Source organism: Callospermophilus lateralis, chromosome 17 (assembly GCF_048772815.1).
Source record: "Callospermophilus lateralis isolate mCalLat2 chromosome 17, mCalLat2.hap1, whole genome shotgun sequence".
NCBI lineage: Eukaryota > Metazoa > Chordata > Mammalia > Rodentia > Sciuridae > Callospermophilus > Callospermophilus lateralis.
Window position 1 is genome coordinate 20860688 of NC_135321.1, and position 23645 is coordinate 20884332.

Sequence of the window (23645 nt, forward strand, 5' to 3'; positions counted from 1 at the left end):
ACTCCTCTCCTTCCTCCTTCTCACTATCAATTTCTATACTATTTAGAGATAAACCCATGCAAGAAATAGGGTTGGAATATTAGTGGAAGTAAGGGGGATATGCATCTATTTGGGATTTTCATTATTTGTTTTCCACAATGTCTTGCTGTTTCATGAGGCAAAGGGGAAAGGATATTTTTTTGTCTTCAAAATGCCAAGTGACTTGTCATTGACCCTGGGTCTATTAAGGTCAATCAGAGGTGGGTCTGGAGGCCTCCCAACATGGTGGACCTTGTTGGTTTATACACTTGGTGGTGAGGCAGTCTGTAGGGCAGATCAAATTCCCACATTTGTAAGTGAACCTCCATCACCACAGGCACTTCAATTCCTCCCCTCAGCAAACACCTGCTGTCACATGCACACAGTTTATGGATCAAAATAACTCATATATACTTACAAGTTTTTCTTTAAGATTCTAATATAAAACATTTATCACAGAATGATAGAAATTTGTCTCCAAGTTGCCTCCTGCCTCTTACTCATCAGTTTATATGGTCTCACTTACCAGCTTTGCTCCCTTTCTGACTTGGTTTTGTCAACTGTAAAGTAGGGAAAATTATAGTATTGTCAGGCTAAAGGTTAATGCAAAGTGCTTAGATCAGGGCCTTGCTCTTAGCAACTACTCAATAAACATTAGTGTTAACAGTGATGACAATAATAAGCAGATTTTTATAGGTGGTTGCCTATGAAATAGGGTCCTTCTGCTTTCAGACACAGAACAAGATGGCGTGGAAATTCCTGTTACTTCATTCATAAAACGTATTAGTGACCTAACTATATCACATAGTTCAAGAAAAACTGTTTTGGGAAGACAAAAAGAAAACTTGCAAAATTAGATATGATCTCGTGCTAAATAATCCCAATGGTTTGAAGAAGTGAGTCATTGTAAACCAATGGTATACTAGATGGAGGAATCTGAATGAAACTTATGTTTCTACTCAGAAAAACAAAGCAGAGCTAAATTAGAAATGATGGCTCATCTGGATAAAAATATTTACAAGCATCTTAGCAGAACTGGGAAACCATTGGGATAATTAATTCAGAAAATAAATCACACTTAATTTTGTTTTTTACATTGTTCTCTTCCCTGGTGTAAATTTTTATGGTAAGGATTCCTCTAACACAATAAGATATATGATGCTCTTTACAATGCAGATGCATTTAAGCACAGTCATTTATTAAATTAACCCCACAACTGGGAAGTCCCAAGATTAATTTTTACATACACACATTTGTATAATTTGGATGAACCTGTCTAATTTACCCAACCAATATTTACTGAGTCAGGAAGAAGGTAGAAATGAATATAACACCTCTTTTGTATTTAGAAGCATTTAATGTAAAAAGCAAATATCTACAGGTGTAGATAAGTATTATTAAAAGCTTGCATGTACGCCAGGCATTGTTTTAGGTGCTTGCATGAATTAGCCCATCTAATTTTCACAACATTTACCTGTTAGAACATACAAAAAGTCAAAGAAGTTGCCCTGTGACTGGGCCTGGGAAGCAGATGACTATTAAAGGTGACTAAAGACATCAAAATGTGGTGTGTGACCTCAGCAAGAACAGCTTCAAGACAAAAGAGAAAACATTAGATAGAAGTGGATAGAAGGGAGCTAGGTAATAAGCCAGTGGAAGCCAGGAGTGCAGGTTTAGATTGGAAATTAGAAGGAAGGAGTGGACTGTAGAAATGCATGTGAAGGAGGTCAGGGTGCCCTCACCAAGGGGACCACAGAGTCCTGGCTTTCTTCTATCAAATGCATTGGATAGAGGCAATTTAGTGTCTCTTCTACAGTGATTTTTATTGGGGTTAGGGTCATAAAATGCTTTTGTTTTAGTGACAGACATTTTCTAAGTCTCAACCACTGCACACTTCCAGAAGCTAATTCTTAGACTAATGATTAACAATCTATCTTTCTCACTTATGACATTTAAACCAAAGTGGAGAATAAGGCCGCAGTATTACAGTTCAGAGTGTGAATAAAATCTACATAAATTATGTAAAATATTCATTTTCATTTGTTTTTCTTTTATTTTTATAATTATAAGTTGTGAAATAATTTATTCTGCCAATATTCTGTTCTGTCTCCAATAACAGAATCAGATGGATGGGCAGAAGAATTACATTAAAATGATACTGAAGTGGCCTTACATGTAAAGCACATTTTAAAATTGAAATTGAAAATGAGCATCGCTCCTGTGTTCTCTCTGCACTGTCCTTTATCATGAGCATGTCTTTTGCTATTCCACTGATACCCTGTGCAATGTCCACCCAGATACTTTGCCAGATTCAAGAATGATAGGTTGTTCAAAGAGTCACAAGCTATAGTGATTTAAAAAAAATATCAATATTTACAGAAGTAAACCAAAAGGGTAATTATTGCAGAAAAGAGCTAGCTTCTTTTTTTTTTTTTAGATTCATGGGGGTCATCTCTACATTTCTGAACCCACCTGAGTCTCCACTGGCCTCATACCACATGTTCTGCTGTACTTTACTTTCACTTTTTTATTAGATTTTTCCAACTTTCATTATCCCTAGTTCTCTAATTTTCCATGCCACTGCTTAATCAAATCCATTCTCTTGACCAGGATTCCTTCCTCTCTTTTATAGCATTAAAAAAGTCTAATCTTTCATTCATCAGAAAAAGTAAAATTAAAATATACATTTTCATGTTTACTATTCATACATTTAATGGTTAATATTTTGGGGCTAATTCCTTATATTTTCAAATTAAGAGCTATTTAGGGGTACTGATTACACTTTAAATCATCTGTGCCCTTTAGAATGAGGAATAACAGAAACATGCCAAATTAGTCCACTCACAAAGGAGCTTGCATTAGAGCATTTATAGCAATAAAAACATGCACAAAAATTATTTGAGGTCTTAGGCAACTATCACACCTTAAGAAGGACCTATTAATACCTGACTCAGAGTACATACCTGGACAGAAGGTTTAAGTTTGATAATAGCATAAGTGAGTTCACAGAATTTTCTAATTTGTGTTAAAATATTCCACAAAACTTTAGTCAGGAAGCCTTGAAAATGGAATCTCTGACATACATGCCAATGGTATTTCATTATTATAGTGAATGTGTGAATGAAATTTCACTCTTTATCACTTACCATCTGAAAGTGTAACCACTGTGATATCCTCAGTAGATACTCCTGGTCCATAGCGATTATAAGCTAAGAATCGAAGAGTATATTCCGTGAATTTTTTCAGGCCTTCCAGTTTATAAGATAGTCCATCGACTTCTATATTCTGGAGACATAAAACGTCAAAACTGTTATTAAGGAGGTGCATTAAAGCAGGAAGGGTAGCCTTTTTGTGCAATCACTGAAATGGACATTAGACTCCTGCTCACTAAAGTACATTCATTCTAGCCTATAATGAGTTGTAAAACCTTACCTGTGACACACACTCCCCCACTGAGCCCACACTGCTCTATAGACTCCTTATAAAAATAGCACTATGCTCTATTTGTAGCCATTAAGTTCCAGTTTTTTAATACCACCCAGGGCATTGAATGGTAGCAGTTATTCCACCCACACCAAATCCCTGATGAGCAGAAGGTGGCTGTAGAGCCCTAGGAACAGAGACTGGCTCCCACTTCAAATGGAATAATTCACCAAGAATCCATAGATTTGCTCCATTGCTTGCTGACATGTACCCACAGCTCTTGAAACTCTCAGATACTTTGCCACAGTTTGTATCTCCCCAAATGCTGAGATGTAGGCTGAAACTGTTGGCACTTCACAGCTGCAGTCAATGCGGTCCTGAAGGTGAAAGTTGCACTCACCAGAGGATCGCCTCATTTAGCTCTCCAGGATGATCTCACACTCAATGTGCCTTGGGTGACATTGCTTTTGAATTTTTTTAAATAGGTTGGGGAAATGAATTACTGAAGACTAAAATACATAGGACATTGAATCAAAGAGGTAGTAAAAAAATAATAGTTGAAATTGGCATGGAATCTGGGCTTGGGGTGCATCCCTGTAATCCCAGCGACTGCTGACTGAAGCAGGAGGATTGCAAATTCAAGTCCAGCCACAGCAATTTAGCTAGGCCTGAAGCAACTTAGCAAGACTTTGTCTCAAAATTAAAAATCAATCAATCAATAAATAAAAAGGTCTGAGGATATCGTTCAGGGGTTAAGTACCCCATATCATGAGTCTATTCCCTGGTACTAAAAAAAAAAAAAGAAAAAAAAAAAAGAAGAAGAAGAAGGAAGAAGGATTACATAGGAGCAGCTTATTGAATGCTGTCTGTCATGTAACTTGGAAATAGACCTGAACTCTAAACTATTTCAGATTGGTCACTTTCTCTCTCTTTCTTTCTTTCTGTCTCTTTGGTGATACTGGGATTCACTAGGCAGGTGCTATATAGCTCCAGCCCCCTGTTTCAGGATTTGAAGTAAAAATTACTGCAAAATGCAGTTTATGTGGAAGCCTGGAGACCACCTTATGCTTGGCAACCTTCACAAAATAGAGCCCTCTCAGATCCTGAGGCCACTCTGCTATTTAGCTATCCACTTGTCTGTGTATCTTCTCCACATGAAGGTGATGGTCTAGCAGTAAATATCTCAACAGTCATAAGAATGTCACAAAAGAGAATTGCTGACTTTCCTTTGTCTCTCTCAAAGACTTATTTACTCTAGCTTTACCTTAACAGCCAATCTGCCTCTTTTCAGGCATCTGTGTTAATAACAAATTAGAAACAAAATGCAAGAAGGAGGGTGATGGTGAGGATAGAAACAGTCTGATAGGGAAGAATGCAAACAGTCATCTGAAACAGCCATTATTACCTTATGCACATACATGACTGCATGACTGATGTGCTTCTACAGCACATACAATCAGAAAAAATGAGAAATTATACCCCATTTATGTATGATATATCAAAGTGCATAATACATTCTACTTTCATGTATAACTAGTTAAAACAAATGAAAACTTGAAAACCAAAAAACAAACAAACAAAAAACAACAACCTAACAGCCATCTGGCTAAGGATATATACATATATATATGGATAATATATCCAGATGCATTCCCTCCTTCCCATAAGTAAGGAAAGTACACTATCTCTCAGTGCACACAAATGTGGTTACCTACATTGGCCTAGGCTACTGCATATTCAAACCCAAAATGAGCATCAATCTCTTTTAACCTCAACTTACAGTCTATTTGCCTTTTTTCACAACAGAATTCAATTAAATTGCTTAAAGTTTTCAATAACAAGTACTTTAGAACTAATCCACCATCCAATGAATATGTTTAACACTGAACCATATCAGGAGCTTGCAAGTCTCCTTCTTCTCTAGCTGGAGAGCCACCCAGTAGACAGGCTGTGCGACTCATGCCCTTACCTACCTGTTCTTTCCCTGTGGACACCTCGGTGCAGAATAATCTGTAACCTTGGACTGGACCATTTGCATAGGCAGGGGGTTCCCAGGTAATAAGAATTGAGGTAGGTGAGGTAGATACAGCTTGCAGGTTTTCTACTGGCCCTGGAACTTGCACTGTGTACAAAACACATTGATTAGTATAAAAGGGTTCACTTCTGCAAAACAAATAAACTTGCAAATTTTCTAGTTCAAGGAAAAAAATAGCAAAATGTATAATTTTAGAGCCACATGGATATCAATAAATAAAATATAAAAAAATGAAAATTTAGACTCACTGAATTTTAAAAATAAAGTAAAAGCTTATATTAATTGCATTACTTATTTCATTTTATTCTTAAAGAAAATGGCCAAGAAGTATTAAAAACTAAGGTAATGTTAGAAAAGAGTGGGATTCTGAATCTAAATTCTTAATCTGAATAATTTTCCACTCTACCAGTATACCATTGCCTGTGAGAGAAAATACAATTAGAGTACTTGAACATTTCCATTTATTATTAAAATAGGCAGCACAGGTATGGATAATTTATCACATGGTTGTTATTCAAGTCAGCAATTTACAATCTTGCTTGACTCTCGTTCTTTAAAATTATTTTTAGGATTCGTTTTTAATTTTATTTTCTAGTATTCCATTTTTTCTCCTAACTATCACTTTACTTAATCACACATAAGTAACTTGCTTATTAACAAAATTAGATAAAACAAGTCCACAATCACATAATCAGCACTTCTGACCAGGTATTTCAAGATGCAGAAATTTTCAGATTTTTACTATTTTTGTACCTGTTACCTTTTCATGGTTTATAAGTCATATCATCCTTAATTATTTTGTGGTCACATTGTCCCAGATATGACTTGTGAAGTCCTTTTTAAGTTCATTTCTCTTTAAATTCATTTCTCTGTCCCTGTGATCTATCCCTTCATTTAGTGGAGCATTTCCTTTCTTTCTGATCCGTCTTGATCCTTCCCTAGCTCTGGAATCAGATGTTTTCCCCATGATTTCTCATTCTTGGAATGGCATTAAGGACCAAGATCAGAATGCTAGGTGTTATTAACTACTACTTTTAACAGCTTTGCTTCATGTATTTTCAGGGTACAGAGATAAGACACGTGCGGATGTGTGCATACGTACATACCCTCATGTTTATATATTGACATGCGCTTTCATAGATATTCTGATCAGAGTTTAAATGTGGTTCATTCCAGTCCATCTCTCCTCTGTTTGACCTCGCCTTCCCTTCCTCTGCCAATTTCCTTTCTTCCACAGGAGGACCCTTGGTCCTCAAGAATTGGACATTTGACAGACAAGAGTGTTCCTACCCCAGTACTCTTCCAGGAAAGGATAGTTTTTCTATGACAACATCCTATTCTGCAAAGAGGACGTTAGGGGCACAATACCGTAATAACAGGGAGTCTTATCTCATGTCACAGTTTACACAATATAATTAGTTTATGTGGAAGCATGGAGACCATGGAGACCATGGAGACCATGAAGCAAGTCCATTTGCGTCATGGGAAAAATAAATAAATAATAACCTGTCTATGAACATTGTTTCCTGAATCATCACAGTATAGTATTTTAAAGTTTTAAAGCATAGTAATAAAAACAAATAATTTTTATGGTTCTGTGATTACTTATATACTTATAAAAAATGCAAAAAGAACATTTCTGATTTGAAATTTGTTATTCCTCTAAGTAAGAAAGACAGAGAAAGGAATGAAAGCTCTGAATTCCAGGAGCTTGCAGAAGATATATGTGGAATGTGAGGGACCTCGGATTTTAACACGGTTCACACAGAACATAGAGGTGTGACCCAGTGGTGTGTAAAGTAGTTGCCAAATGCTTTCCTTCTTGCTTTCTTATAGCTTAACTGAAAGAGAATTACTTGTCATAAACAGTAGTTTCATCTGGAAGAAACTATTCAGATTTTAATCCCATTTCTGTGGTGAGATGTAACACATTCAAAGAAGGTAAAAGTCCAGACCTGATTTTGCACCCCCAGAGGACTGGGAGACTAAAAACTAGTGGATGTCTGAGAGAAGGGGACAGATGATAATGTTTGGGAAGTGTCGGCTCGTCCTGCTCACTAAAGCACAATGAGGCAACGGGAAGTGATTCATATGGACTTGAAGTTTTAAGGAGCAAAGGGGAAGGAAATGATCCTGCACCTCAAGTTACGTAGCACCTGAGCAGTACGTAAAGGCTTTGTAGAGAAGCAAAGAAATGTGTGTGTGTGTGTGTGTGTTTGTGTGTGTGTGTGTTTGTGTGTGTGTGTGTGTGGGGGGGTGCCCATGCTATTCTGTAATTTCTGTGCCTTTTCCCTATCTTGTAACTTCTTTATATTCATGTAGTTAATTGTTGTCGACTACAGAATATCAGGCAGTTATTACCTTAATTTGGACTCCGTTCACATGACTAGTGCCAACACTAACCATTTACTCATTAAGTGTATTTGTCCACCTTCCTTATAGTCATTGGATACTGTTAGGGAGAAATGTGTGCTTTGGTTTCCAGAAGGATTTCAAACAGAAATAATAGACACTGCAAATAAAAAGGAACTGTTGGAGCATTTAGTTCAAGTACTCATAAGCCACCGAAGTGCTTGCACAAGTTACTAGCCAAACAAGAACATTCCTTTTGTTGTGGTAGTTTTCAATTGCCTTTTCTCCTAAGAAAAGATTATCCTTCAATATTAAATTGTTTCATACTTTCACTCTTTTGACTTAAAATATAATTTATTTTATGATATGAAAGTATTGGTAGATTTTGTTTAATATTCTCATATATTAGAATAAAAATGTCATAACTCTATGTTGATTTGAATAAATATAAATATCAAAACATGGATTGCCATCAAATTATACATATATTTCCTTCAGAAAACAACAGCCTTCTGATTTACAGCAAAATATTGCCTGCATGTAGGATATTCTTCTTCACAACGTTCCTGTGTCAGGATAGCGAGTCTCGACAGTAGCTATTAAATACTTATTCTTCTTCACAAAAGCGCTACAAATTCAGATTCATGAATTCCCTCATATTTTCCCTTTGAATTATAGCCTTGACTTATATATGTGGATAATATATTGTTTTATGTTAATGATGGGTTTATATGTATATAGGTATATACTTGTATATACTTGTACATTTAGTCAGTTAGACCCATAAAGTGGGTTTAAGTATATAATTTATATAATTTTACATAGGTAATGTTATATGCATATGAGTTGCAAGCAGGAAAACAAAAAGGGACTCAAAAAATGTTCAAGAATGGGAATTAGATGTGAAATCAACACAGTTAACAGCTCTAGCCCTCCATTTCATTACATTTTAGCATGTCAGTCAAGAAACTTAATGGGCTTAACTGCTCATCATTTCCAAGATGTCTTTAATAGTCTCCACTGATCTCCTCAGTTGGACAATAATTTTGTGGCAAACTGCATCTAATTTTTCTCCATCTCCATTCAAGTTACCTGTTTTTTCAAAGAATGGAAAGATTTCAGAATAGATACATAACCTATGCAAGTAACTCATCAATCAATGTCAGATTAGCCAACCACCTTTTAAAATTTCAATACTGCATTGCAGTACAAATTCATTATAACACCTGTATCTAAGAACAAATTAAATAGTTATGTTGGAATAAATGAGATGTATTATGTGTCACTACTTGCACTGGGAATATTAATTTCTGACTATATATAAATTTATAGGATAACAGAGCACATTGTAATGAAACCTTGTTGCATATTAACCTGAATAATGTTATATAAAAGTCAGCTACAGGCATGGTGGCGCATGCCTGTAATCCTAGCAACTTGGGAGAATGAGGCAGGAGGACTGCAAGTTTGAGGGAAAAAAAAAAAGCTAGTCAAATCTTTAACATAGCATGGCTTATCACATATGCATATGGAAGACTGTATGTGTGCATGCATGCTAGAGAGTGAACTACCATGGTTTAATGGGCTACAGTTGAATAATTATAGATGAGAGGAGGTATGATATTCTTATCTCTATGTATGAGGGGGAACTGTCCCTAGCAAGAAGTCTACGAACTCTCTGAAATTGATTACAATTTTCACAAATGCAACATACATTTTTGGAGGAATATGGTCTACAGTTTCTATCATTGGTGCCTATGATTCCCAAATTTCTAATTCCCGATGAATTAGATAATATCTCTGGTTTGCTTTGGTTCAGAGAGTTGGTGATTATCGTTGAATGACTTGTAGTGGTTTCTATTTATGCTATTGTAAGAACTATGGAAATGATTTCATTTTAAAGAGACATCTATAACATTTATAACATTTATTCAAATGTTATGGTTTTCGAAGCTGAAATAACTTTGTAAACTAGATTGCTACATCACTTTTCACATTATGAGTATTTCAAAGGCATTTGAATTCATCCGCTTTAATTTACCAAATATTTTAGGTTTTACAAGATATATGGCTTCTGGTGATTGAGAAGTCCTCTCATATAAATGAATTAATTTCTTCCTTCCTTTCTTCCTTTTTTCTTTCTTTACTCCCTCCCTCCCTTTCCCTTTTTTTCTATTTAATACTCATCTACCTACTTGCTCATCGACTGACTTTGAAATACCAAATTATGATTTATGAAATATATGTTTCTCAAAAAACCTCAAGAGTTTAAGGAATCCCTTCGAAATATAAATGTGAATATAAGGGTTTCAAAGAAAAAGCTTTAGAAGAATCAAGTCATGCTGCTATTGTAATAATATGGAATGGGGCTGATGCCTCTCAGCCATTACACTGATGTTTCTCAGCGGGAAGTTCAAAATGAAGACAAATGTTAATGTCAGAGGCTACGTAGTTGAACATTTGAATATTTAAAGTTTCTTTCAAAATGACAATGTAGTACAGGGAGTTCTAATGTTCTTTAATCATAAATTTAACAGACACTTTTTTTAAGGACTAAAGTAAGTGGATTCAGGGGAAGAAAAAACTGTCACTTGTATTGTCATTCAAATAATGACCTATAATTGAGATGCCCTCAATTCAGAATTCTGAGGATGATTCTATCTCTTTTATCAGTTTACTAATTTAAAAATTCTTCTTGAGACTATTTTAAGAGATGGATACCAACAAATCTAAGTAATTATCTGAAGTGATCCAAATGGATTCACATCACAAAGCTCTCTTACTTTAAGCAACAGCTTCTATAGCCAACAATTTCCTCAATGAACATGTTTCAAATGTGAGCCATTTCTGAAACTACTTGCATTTATTGATAATAAAGTGCATGCTTTGATTGCCTCCTTGATTTTTTTCTCCTGTAGTTAACAGCTTTAATGATATTTCTATGAAATCTGCTTCTATTCTGTATGGGGAATGCAACATCAAAAAGCCTGCAGGCAATGTAATTATTAACATAATGAAACCCCTTTTTCAATGAACTATATACATAGTTAGGAGATATGACAGTAATTTGGCAAGGAAGAAGCAAAAACTATGGGGTAGGTTTCTAATATGAAACCACAGGAGTCTGACAAGGTTTCATTGGAGAAAGCAGTTATTACCTGCTCATTTTGCTTTCGGGTTTAATAGGCACTCTCTGCTAACTTATGACCTACTCAACTGTGCCACTGTGTGTATATGTGTGTATAAATATGTAAAGGATAGATCTATATACAGATAAACACATATAAAGTATATGATATATATCATCCTTTATATATTATATACACATATATATGCCAGTATATTAAGTGATAGGTATTTCTGACAGCTTAACAGAAGCAGCTTGTCCTGAAAGTGGATTTCTTATGATTCAATTCAGAGCTTGAAGTGGTTGGCTACTGAAAATGATTTCAGGAGTTGACCCCCAAATAAGGTTCTTTCAGGAAGGTAGCTCAGATTTTTCATTAATACCACCAGGTAGTAGTATACCTTGGTAAAGTATGTAAAGCTATTTGACCTTGTGAAACAAAGCTAATCTCCAGAAACACAAAGTGCAGTGAAGATTCCTGATTTTGTAGCTGACATTTCAAATGATTTAAATTGGAGATTCCTGAGCAATGTGTAAGGCAAATGTTTTTATGACATTGAAAAATCACCTAAAATACCAAACATTGAAGGTAAAAAGAAATTTCCAGCCAAACATGTTACATGTTACATATTAATGAAGTCTTCATGTCATATAAGCCTGATCTTACTTAAAAAATGTTTTTCCCCCTCCAAATAGCACAGGTCTGGTTACTCTCCATTATGATTGAAAAGTTTAGATGAAAGCAGCATCTTATTTTAAAGTCTAATTATATTTTGCATGTGCTTAGCATTCAGTGCTTTCTCCAGCACTCTGAAATATCTTATTATGATAGAAATTTTCAAAGAATGTATTAAGACAGAGAACACACACCAAACACCTGAAGAGCAATAACAGAACTTAGATAATCAAGGCTAAGAGCAGAAGATTAAGTACAAAGGTGTTTCAGAAACTTGTCTGTCAACAAGTCTACAGAAATCAGGGATGGTAAAATGGGGGGTTCAGTTACAAGCACTTCTTAAAGAACAATGAGGAATCACACTGATGAAAAAAGGGACAGAGATGTTCAAGAATGTAGGATGAATCCAATGAGTCAGAAAATACCTATATGAATGAATTTGGTGGTTAATGGTCTTTATGTTGGCTTTTCCAGAACAGAACTGACAAGTTGGTGAATAGCAAGAAAAATATCCTTCAGGAAAGGCTTCGTGATGAGAGCTTCAATTTAACATAATGAGAATAATTCCAAGGTGAACTAAATTAAGGATGTTATAGGGCGTCTTACAATAAGGAAGCAAGACACTTTCCCCCAAAGCATGAAGTTATCACTAAATAATTTGGTATCAGCAAATCAAAGAATGTTCTATCAATCTCAGGAAAATGTAATAAAGTTTTAAAACCCTCCAAACTGTGGACAAGATTTTCTCAGGAGTTCATAATCTCTATATCACAGAGTTATTGTAAGAATTATAGGAAACTATAATAGCTCCGTGGTGTAGAAATTCTGAACTCCTGAGAAAATCTTGAAACAAAGTGTACAAAATAATCTGTAGATAATAGAGTATAAACTAAAATCAAGTTCCATAAATTTTTCCAAAGTTTCATTCTCTCCGTAGACATTTAGAAGAACTAGTATTCTTGTCTTTATTCTCTGGATTGTTTGAAAAACATGAACAGATGAGAAACCCTGTACTGCAGATGCCCAAACATGTACCATGAGTCCTGACCAGAATGCTGTTTATAAACCAAACCTGGCCAAGAGAATGCTTCATGAAACAGCCCAGAGTTGCTTGAAGAGTCATCACAAATACAAGTTGAGCCTCTGCACCTCCTCATAAATAACCCACATGGTGTCATTTTTGTTGTTTTATTTCCACATTATGCAGACGATACATTGATGTTTAATTCTTACAGAAGAGTCACAAACAGAAAGGCCCAGAAAGGTCATTTGCTGGCCTCTCACTTGGTTTACACTGATTTGAGACTCATGTGTACTTCAAGACTGCATTACTTCACACAAAAATTTCAGCTCTCTATAAATAGATATGCATCAGAGAAACATGTCTTCAGCTCATGCAGAACCCACTGTGTTTCCCATGGTGATAATGTAACTAAATCCCAGCAACATTTCTTGAAGTTGGCTTGTACTATGGTCAGGAGGGGAAGAATCAATATCTGATGTTTGTAGTTTTAATAGAGCAATAAATGACATGTATAGATTGCTTTTTATAAAGGGGCCCCTGTGCCATTTATTAGAGAAGGAAGTAGCAATCTTCTGCAGATAGTAAGTGAGCAGATTTTTTTTTTTTTCTACAAAGGGGCAAAACGATCCTACCTTAAATGATACCATCTCTTTGGGGAAGAAATTTATTGTTTATCTATTTCTAGGCCTTAAAAGATAACCAACTGCCTTGGGTAAACTGGTTCTTTGGGGAGGGACTATAAATTAAGGAAGAAATTTAGAACTCTGTTCCCCTAACACGGGTTTCATAGAAGTCAGAATTCTGGCCTACTCCGATTCAGGAAATGCCAGCCAACCTCATCCAGCAAGTCATCAATTACAGAGACCAGCAGTCAAGAACATACCCTCCAGAGACCCAGTGTTCAAATTAAGAACCTTTACTCAGGCTGTTTTACCAAGGTCAAGCTACTCACTATCTTTGAAGTGAAATTTCTTTATCTTTAAAAAATGGGGTTTATACCAATTTCTAGCTTGTAGATTTGTTGTGAAGATTCACAATCAATAATTTATGAATTGATCCCTGGCACAAATGAATTGCTCAATAAATATTAACTAATGTTTTGAGGGCCAGACACTCTGAAAACTGATGGGAAAAACTTCCCTAGAACTCACAGTCAAAGGTAACAGGACCACCAGGAGCCAGGAGGAGAGGAGTCCAAATGAAGTAGGAGATATTTCCACAGGCCAGACTAGTCTTTAAAGGTCTTGGGAGGATTTTGATATTTTAAGAATCAGAGAATCAGATAGAGAGGCAGTGAAGGGGATGCATCTAGAAGCTGTGTGGAAGGTAAAGTCAACAGGATGTGGGCTGGAGATGGGGGAGTGAAGACCATACCAGAAGCAAGCATGAATACTACCATGTGGATATGCCCAGCTGGGGTATTTTTGTGGACTATTCTGAAATGGGAAGTACTGGGAGAGACTAAACTGGGCAGGTATGTGGGGTGTAGGCGTGTGCGTGGGTGAATATCACAGCTTCAGCACCACATTGGGATCAAGGCACTTGACTATATACAGACATGTCCAGCTGGTTATTTATCCCCATATAGATCATCATGACCTAGTATTTTTCTCCATCTTTCCTTCTCTTTTAATTTCTTGGACTCTCAGTTAGTTAATTTTATACTCTGCTTCTAGGAATGTCTTCATCACAGATATGTACCTTCTTTATTTATTTCTTCTGCACATTTTTTTTTCTCTTTCCTTTTCCATATATAGTCACCTGCTTTTCAGGAACATCACCCTGGTTTCCAGATCTTGTGATCTTTTGTTTATTCTACTTCAATTTAGCTCCTTTAAATCGACACCTTGATCCTTTTGAAGGTCTTCAAAATAATTGTCTCAATTAATAGATTGGACTGTGCTAAGGCACTTCTTTCTTAGCAATGTATGTGCATATTAAAAAAATCTGCTCACTTACTTTCTTGACACGTGGGTGGAGGAGAGCCCAAGATTAAATACCTTTTCTAACAGCAGCAACAATAAAAATTCCAATAACAATGAACCTGGGTGCACATCTGACCTTGACAATTGTGAAATTAATATTCACTTTGTGATTCCCCTGACATTCATCACCGAGAAGCACTTTTAATGCTCTTCCACATACATGCATGCAAGAAAAAGATTGATAATCACAAAGGGCAGAAAACCTAGTAGGCCTGTATCTCTACAAAGCATCTAAAAGGCTCTCGGTCTGCTGACTGAACTACCCTGAAGATTAAGTTTATTTTATTTTCAGTATTCAAAAGATAAGAAGTTTATTAACCACTTGGAAGACTTGGGCTTGTTCAGAGATAGCTCCAGGAAGACAGACTTCAGTAGTAAATCATCTCATAGAAGTTGGAGAGAGACTTTAGGTAAAACTGAGCATAGGAGCACCAGTGTGCTGCTACAGAGCCAAATATCCCTCTCCTTTCCCTAACTCCACCTCATTTACTTTTATTTCCATTGGTACTATAAAGTGTCAGATCAATTATAAAAAATGGCTTTAATTCATGTTATCAGTTATGATGTTAAAAAAATACAAAGTAAGGAATATAATGGTCAAATGTGAATGAAGCACCTCTTTCAGAAAAAATATGCTTTGAGAATGGTCCAACTGAAAAATTGCATTACAGTAACTCTGAAATTCAACTTAATGTAAGACTGACAACCTCCTTGACTTCCTGCCTGAGAGGAGCGGGAGCATGAGAGGTACAGATGAAGTCTATATAGGGCAGAGGGGTTGGAGGGAAAGGGAGAGGGCATGGGGTAATTAATGATGGTGGAATGTGATGATCATTGCTATCCAAAGTACATGTATGAAGATACAAATTGGTGTGAATATACTATGTTTACAACCAGAGATATGAAAAATTGTGCTCTATATATGTAATAAGATTTGTAATGCATTCTGCTGTCATATATAAATTAAAAAAACCACAAGGATATACATATAAGCTACCATCATCTAATATAAAGATAATGAGTCATGAATATATATATATATATACTACTTAAATTTTCTAGTAGGCACATTTTTGAAAGGTAAAATTTAAATAGGCATAATTAGTTTTTAATAACACATTTAACTCAAGACATCTAATATAACATTTTTAAATATAATTAATACAAAATCTAAAAAAAATTATATTATTTTTATACTAAATCTTTAAAATGCTGCATTTTACATTTGTAGCATATGCCACTTCATGCCAGTCACATTTTAAGGGCTCAATAGTCACTTGTGACTAGTGACTGTCTTCCCGAACTTCCCAGGTGTGGGCAGCCCTAGTAGGATGCTTGAAAACTTCTTGAATGGGAATGGGGAGGGAGGGTAATTCAATACATCCAAAGAAATTGATAAAAATACTATAAGAACATTGAGGAAATAAATTCATTTCATGAAGTGATAAAATTAAACAAGCTACTAAATTTAAACCCTGCGGCATAATCTAAAATGTCAGTGAGATATTAAATTTCTCATATTGTTATTTATGTTCACATATGATATTAAATGATGAAACATGAAGCGTGCCTCTGGAAGGGAGATCAACTCGTTTCTGAGAGTCCTAAGCATTTTTTTTTTTTTTTTGAAGAACTGGAACTGAACTACAAGTTGATTAGAAAAATGGAAGTAGTGTTTTGATTTTAGCACAAGGCATTTAAAAGAGGGAATGGAAACAAAGACAGCTGAGGGTTAAGATCAAGGAGGCAATTTACAGCAAGGAGTAGAAATTATGTACTTAGAATGTTCCTCAGCTTAGTGTAACTCACCCCACACTGGCTTATTCTCAATATATTGGGATTTCAAAAATAATATGCTGTCAGTGTTATATTCTCTGAATTAATTTTAATAATGGTGAACTGATGGAAAATTAAACTCATTAAAGAACTATTGTTAAAGTGTAGTTAATATTGGCTTTTTACCATTTTCCCCAAAATTATCATGGTTAATCTCCATTTGTGCACGCGCGCGCGAGCACGCACACACACACACACACACACACACAGTGTGCCAGGAATGTTAGGCTAGGGTCAGTCCCCACCCCTGACACTAATAGCTTTGTCACATTTAATTTTGTCATGTATTCTGTAGGAATTGGGTTGGGCCAGGATTCTTGCTCAAAGAATATTTTATAGGTACAGAGAATAGCTATGGGCTGAAGTCGAAAGATTTTAAGGTAGTGACATGGAATTACTATTTCAGATCATAACGGTTGAAATCAGAGTCCAGATGGTGGCATCAGTATCTGGGAGGAAAGAATTACAGGGGTTTTTATCAACCGAAGGTCAAAGAGTAGAAACGTAAGTGTGTGGTTCCTGTGATCCCACTGGCAGCTTCAGTCAACTGCGCCTAAGGACTCTGCGAATCAGTGTCCTCCGGCAGTCTTAGCAGTCTGCACTCCTTACAGTCCAGGAAGTGCTATGTCCCACTGCCTACAGCGCAGAGTTAGCACTCTGAAGAGGAGACGGAAGAAGAATATATCAGATATGATTTTAAAGACATTGGAATGTCACTTAACACCAATATTTCCTTCTTGCTTGAGAGGCAATGATCAAAATGATTTTGAAATGAAAAAGGTAATTCCTTCACTAAATAATTGCTTATTGTTCAATCAGACTATATGGACTCTTACTAAAAATCCTCGTTATTTACACGTCTACATCTGTAGGATAGTATAAAGGGTTGAACAGTATACCAGAAATCCATGGAACCTCAGAATTTGGCCTTATTTAGAATAAGGTCTTTGCAGATACAATTAGCAAAGATGAAGTCATACTGGATTAAGGTGGATCCTAAATACAGTATGACTGGTGTCTTACAGAAGAGAAGTAGACACACAGGGCCCAGATGCAGAGGAGAAAAGGCCATGTGAAGATACACACAGAGAGTAGAGGGATACAAGGTCAGGGCAAGAAATGCAAGAATGGCCAGGCCAGCACCCACCAGAAGCCACAAAGGATAAGAAAGGCTTTTTTTTCCTAGAGGAATGATGGCCCTGCTGACACTTGAATTTCAGATTCTTAGGCTCAAGATAGTGAGAGGTTATATTTCCATTGTTTTAAGTCTCCCAGTTTGCAGTATTTTGTTAGGGCAGCCTAGGAAATTAATACATATAGTATGATCCTTATTTTATAAGATAAAGTGGGAATGAGAAAGGGCCAGTGACTTCCTCAAAAATATATCTTGAAAGTACAGATAAGATCTCAGTCTAGAATAGATAGATCTCAGGCCTCTTTTTTATTTGCGTAATGCTGTTTCCATTGCAGAAAGAAAACTGTGATGATTTCAGGCCTGCTGTTTAACATCATTGGTGAACCAGGAGTCTCAACGTTAGTGCAGTGATCCCACCAGTTTATTGATTCACCCTTTGATTGGCCTTAAACACTCTGGTCCCCATGTTTATCCTGTGTAAAGTTCAATGATTAGAAGCCGCCATCTCAAAGTTCTTTATGAATTTAGCTGTATGCTGTAGAACACTGGGTAAATGTTTTATATTTTTGGTGCCCTTAATTAATGGAAGATCAAAGATCCCCAAGATATGAGAGAAGTAAAGGAAAGGGATATTGAAAGCCTAAAGATGATTTTCTTCTTAATTCTGTGGCCTTCACTTGGCCCTAAACCAGGCTTGTGTCTGTACAATTCTGATGCAGTCATAGAAAATCAACCTGTGGATCATCCTGCACTGACATCCCATTAGAATTCAATCACCTGTTTAATGAACACAGGCAAAGCACACATCAGAAAACAGGCTGGCTCTCGGCTAATACTTACCCTGGCATTGATTTGCCCCTATTGGATGGATTTTTTTGGAAAATATTGGCAGCTGGAAGACTAGGCTGAAGATCTGAGTCTTCCTTTTAATGGACTCTTCTTTCTGGTATCAGTCACATTAAATTACACTTCCCAGGCCTGACAGGAAGATTTCCAAAAAGGGGACTTCTCTATGGTCAACAACTATTTGAGCATCTTCTGTGCCTGGCAATGTGCATACCCTGCGATACATGTGGAATTCTTCATGTTTTTCCAGTAACTGCCCAGCTTTGCCAATATTTGAAGCTAACTGTTCCTCTACAATAGAAACTGGCCTGCCTATATGAAGAATGTTCTTTCATTTTTATGTTCAAAGAATTGTTAAATTCTTGCTTTGAGCTTACAGTCTAATTAAATAATACCTGCATACATTTAACAGTCAAACCTAACATGTTAAAAATGAAAACATAAGTCCTGATTTTCCCAGCATGTCTCCCCTCTCTACACATCCTCAGTTTTCTGATCCCAATAAACAGAGCTGCCCCTCATCTGCTTTCTGAAGCCCGAACTTAACAGTACACTTGACTGCTGTCTTTTCTCTTACACCACATCCAGCAGCAGATTATGTTCCTATCTTCCAAAGCTGTCTACTAGTCCTCAGCTCCTCCAAAATTACCACAGAAACCTAAGCTATCTCTGGATTAAACTATTGCTTTCACCTCCCATTCCATTTTAAACATGAAAACAAATCAAGTCACTCCCTCCTGCCCAGATGCCTCCACTGATGGTGAAATCCAGATTCCTTCTTGTGGCTTTCAGAGTTTGACAAGGTGAGGCCCTGACGCCGTTCAACTCACCTCTGCCATACTCCCTGTTATTTGCTCTGCCCAAACGCAGCCACTGTTTGCTTCTCCTCTCCAGAATCTTGGCAACTGCTCTTTGCTCCACCTAAGATATCTCCCCTAGATATTTTCCAACACCCTTCCAAATTTTCCAAGGTATCCCCTTAAGTGCTCTTAATTCAGAAAAGCTTTTCCTGACCTTCCTATCTAGGGTCATTCTATACTCTTGCCCCTGTAAACTATTTTGTTCTTCTGCATGCTTTTATTTTTATTTGTTCATTATCCTTCACTATCAATGGAATATAAACTTCATAAGGCTAGGTACTCTTTTGTTTTTTTAACTGCTGACTTCTTGGTACTGAGAAACCTACTGGGTGCATACCATGAAGGTGTGTGGAATATAATGAATGAATAAGTGACATGATGAGGTTCAAACAAATTTGGAAGGTGAGAAATGGACTCATGCAGGCTGAAAAATTGAACAATGTGATGAATTAGCTGGGATCTGCTTTTTGTTCTTAGAAATTATTTAATAAAAATCTTATGGAGAAATAGGAGATGCTTATGAAATAGCCTAAAGGAGAAGGAAAGCATTTTGGAGAAACATGATCATATGACCAATAATTAGAATCAAGTAATGAAAAATCATAGTGATAGCTAGCATTTATTGAGGGCTGAGGATATGCCAGAAGCAGGCTAAATATCTCACTTAATCATGAGAGTCACCGATCAAAGGTGTACTGTTGTATTCCTATTTTAAAGGTTTTCTTTTAATCTTTACAACATCCTGCCATATAGATATTATCTCCATTTTACATGTGAGGAAAGTGTGGCACAGAATGATTAGCATATTAGCTAGTACAGGAAAAAGCCAGAAATTTGAAATAGTCTGAGTTTGGGTTCTTAATCCTCTGAAATCACTGTTCCTAACCATCTTTCACTCTGCTTCTACTTGGGGTACCTGGAACATTGATTGCAGATTTAACTAAGGTGTCAGGTATGAGTTACTTGCATTGACTGGGCTGAGTCCCACAGCTTGACTTTCAGTGGACAAAAACCCATGATCATTTCTTTCCAGAAACGAATGGCAACATCTGAGTTTTGATAGTAATAGCTATGACTATAAGCACTAGCTGTCATCACCTTAAAATCTTTCATTTCAACCCATGGCAATTCTCCTTCCTGTAAAATATCCAGTGGTCAGAAATTTTGTCTCAATCTAATTCCTTGTTAGATTTGATTTGGTCTCCCCAACAAGGAAAGACCAAGCTAAAACAGGAAGCATTTCCATAGAATAGAAGACAGTTGTGCTTGGGGTCGCCACTGCCAGATTATCTTCTCCAAAGTAGGAAAAATACCTTTGTTAAAATAATGCAATGCAGGACCTTTGGACTTAGAGAGTGATAGTTTGTCACATTACTGACTCCCTGGGTCACATGTAAGATTTATCATTTTACAGTAGAATATAATCTGCAGTTTTAAAAATCCATTGAAGTGTGAAATTGTAAAAATTGAGCTTTACTTAATTTTGGTTGGGTATTATATCATGTTAGTCAACAGTATATTTTGTGATGTGATATTTTTTTAAATGCACTAAAATACTTTACATTAAAGCCAACACGTTTGTATAGTGAAGTATATATGCATTAAATTACATAGTAATCATACACTAATGCTAATACCACTGACTTTAGGTTGAGAAGAGTAAATTAATTGGCTCTAACAATAGATTTAGAATAATTTATTTTATAGATACATTTCCATCAAAAATTCATCCCTACATCTTGGATGTTCGAATGATTTGAGTCGTGTCTCCTTTAAGATTTGAAACTTCATCCTTAACACATAAGTATTATGAGGTGAGCTCTTTAAGAGGCATGAAGGCCAAGAAGGCTTAGCCCTTCCCCCACTTTTCACCCCTCTGTTTTCTCTGGAATGTGAGGACCCAGTGTGCATATTTTCTGGAGGATGCAGCCACATGGTCTCGTCTATGATGAGAGCAGTTCTCATCAGACACCGAACCTGCCAGTGCCTTGATCTCAGCCTTTTCAGCTTCGAGACTGTGAAAAACAAACCTGTGTTCTTTATAAATTATTCAGCCTCAGATATTTTGTTATAGCAGCAGACAGATGAAGACAGAAATCATCTTGACATTCTTATTTTCTATCCCCAAGACTTTATAGGAGGCTTGAAACATCACAATTTTTGATTAAACAAACATTTATGGACACTATAGATTAAAAGTGCTCGCAAGATGGGGGAGTGTATAAATACATATGTGGCAAAATGCCACATTCCCTTTCTATCTTTACTCTTCATTAGTCATGTTCATCAGCTTTCCATAGAAGGATTCCCTAAAACAGCTCAGCTCAGCTGTTTTATCTTTGGAATAGAGCTTTATTCAGCTGGTCCAGAATGATGACAATATCCCCAAAGATGCTCAATCTGACTTTTGCTCTAATTCAGTTTAGCAAGCAACCTGCTTTCATTTTTAGTAGAGCACATAACCATACCATCCCAGGCAATTAGATCCCAAGCAAATCCACCTGCAGAACTTCTGACCATATTCACATTTCCTTTCCTTATATCCCTTAATGTCAGTAAGAAATAGTTTTTTTTTTTTCGATATCATTTCTCACGAAGAAAATTTTTCTAGATGATTGGTTATAAGCCACTGAAGAAGCCTGAATTATGGTGTGTGCTCAAAATAAAACAGGTTAAAAGGCAATAAAGGGCTATTAGGGAAACTGAACTTGTTATATCACTTGTTAACCCAAACAACTAGTTATCTTTGACCTTCACCTTCAATTGAACTTTGTAAGATAATGTCATTTTTTTAGCATGACAAAGTATTTGAATAACTTTAAGTAAATAAGCAGATAAGGAGTTCAGATCTAGATTCTCTGATCTTTTTAAAATAAATTTTTCTATTAATTCAAAACATATTTTCATCATTTTTTCAATATTTGAGGGAATTAATTCTGTTAAATATATTCTTAGTTCTACTTGGTTTCTGCTAGACCTCTCATTCCTTGACTTAAGGCAATGTATGAGTGACTTTCACAGTCTCATATACTGACTGGGTCTAGGCTGCTGCTGCACCATAGAAATTTCTGTCACCTTTGAAACTTTTCTGCAATACAACAGCCAAGAGCTTAGCAAGTCTGAGCAGTTGGAGATTTAGTTTTTAATTCTGTTTAAATTTTAAATCCTATTGAGCAGCTGAAATGTAGCTAGGGTGACTTAAAAACCTGAATTCTAAGTTTTATTTCAAGACAGTTAAATTTAAACAATCACATGTGGGCAGTGGTTACTATACTGGACAATGAAGCAAAATAATTATTTTTAAATAAATCACAAAAGAACACAGTGACTCATGTTTACTTTGAACTCTTCCAGTGGTGATTAAACATTCCATCCTCCTAAGCCTATCTTCAATTCCTCCACTAATGTATGCCATTATAAAAAAACATAATACCTCGCTTAATTGACCATTAAATCCAAATGGATTTCTTAAGACTTCTGCTGCTAAGGATGCCAAGCCATAAGCCTTTAACGTCTCCCATCTTATATTTATAATACTTGAAAACATATTTTGCAATGAGAGACTTTTAAAAATAATGAGTCTGTACACTGTGCTCCAAAAGAGATAGGATGCCAATACTTATCTTTAATTTTTAACCATGTATGTGACCAGGCAATCAGACCACTGTCAATTAACTGCCTAGTGGTCAATTTTGCCACTGTAGTCAGCCTAAACAGTCGCTAAAATCACTTGCAGCGTGCTTAATAATTGTCAACAAGCCCTAGTGATAAAGGAAATTGACTGAACAGACTGTAATAAACTTGGCTTATGTAATTTATGGAATCATGTTAAAACAACAATAATTGATATTTTACAGTTCCCCCACACTTTAAGTACAGACCAGATTCTACTGGCATCTTTTAGCCAACCAACCATTCATAAAATGGCAAGACTGGCACAATTTATGAGATAATGCAGTATTTACTGAGCAAATTTATTTGGGGATGCTAAGATATACATCAGGCAACATTTGAAGACAAGACAGTCTATGACATCTTGCCAAATTGTAAGGAAAGACTGTGAGAAACGTGAAAAAAATATATATATTATGCTGGCTTTACATTTGTATAGTAGTAGAACCAGTATCAAGCTGTAAATAAGGCACTCTATTAGCCTATTTTCCTAGGTGATTACTCTAGTGAGCTCCCTCTTTGTTTTTTAGTGCTGTGCTGTTGGAATTCTGCTCTCCTTTGACCCTGCTGCAGTCAAGGAATTCCTTTCTATTGAGTGCCTGCTTGAAGCCATGCAAGACCCAGGGATGCCCCTGTGTTCTCTCATTTCATCTCTA

The 23645-nt window shown here is 36.2% G+C and overlaps 1 protein-coding gene across 1 annotated transcript in view; it reads right to left on the reverse strand.

The window, feature by feature from the left end:
• Window positions 1-23645, reverse strand: part of Dcc (DCC netrin 1 receptor) — a 1060049-nt gene that overhangs the window by 285241 nt on the left and 751163 nt on the right. Inside the window, exons 10-11 of the mRNA XM_076836991.2 lie at window positions 5415-5563; window positions 3165-3303 (exon numbers count right to left, since the gene is read on the reverse strand). Coding sequence (XP_076693106.2) covers window positions 3165-3303; window positions 5415-5563 — 288 coding nt within the window. The remainder of the gene's footprint in view (window positions 1-3164; window positions 3304-5414; window positions 5564-23645) is intronic.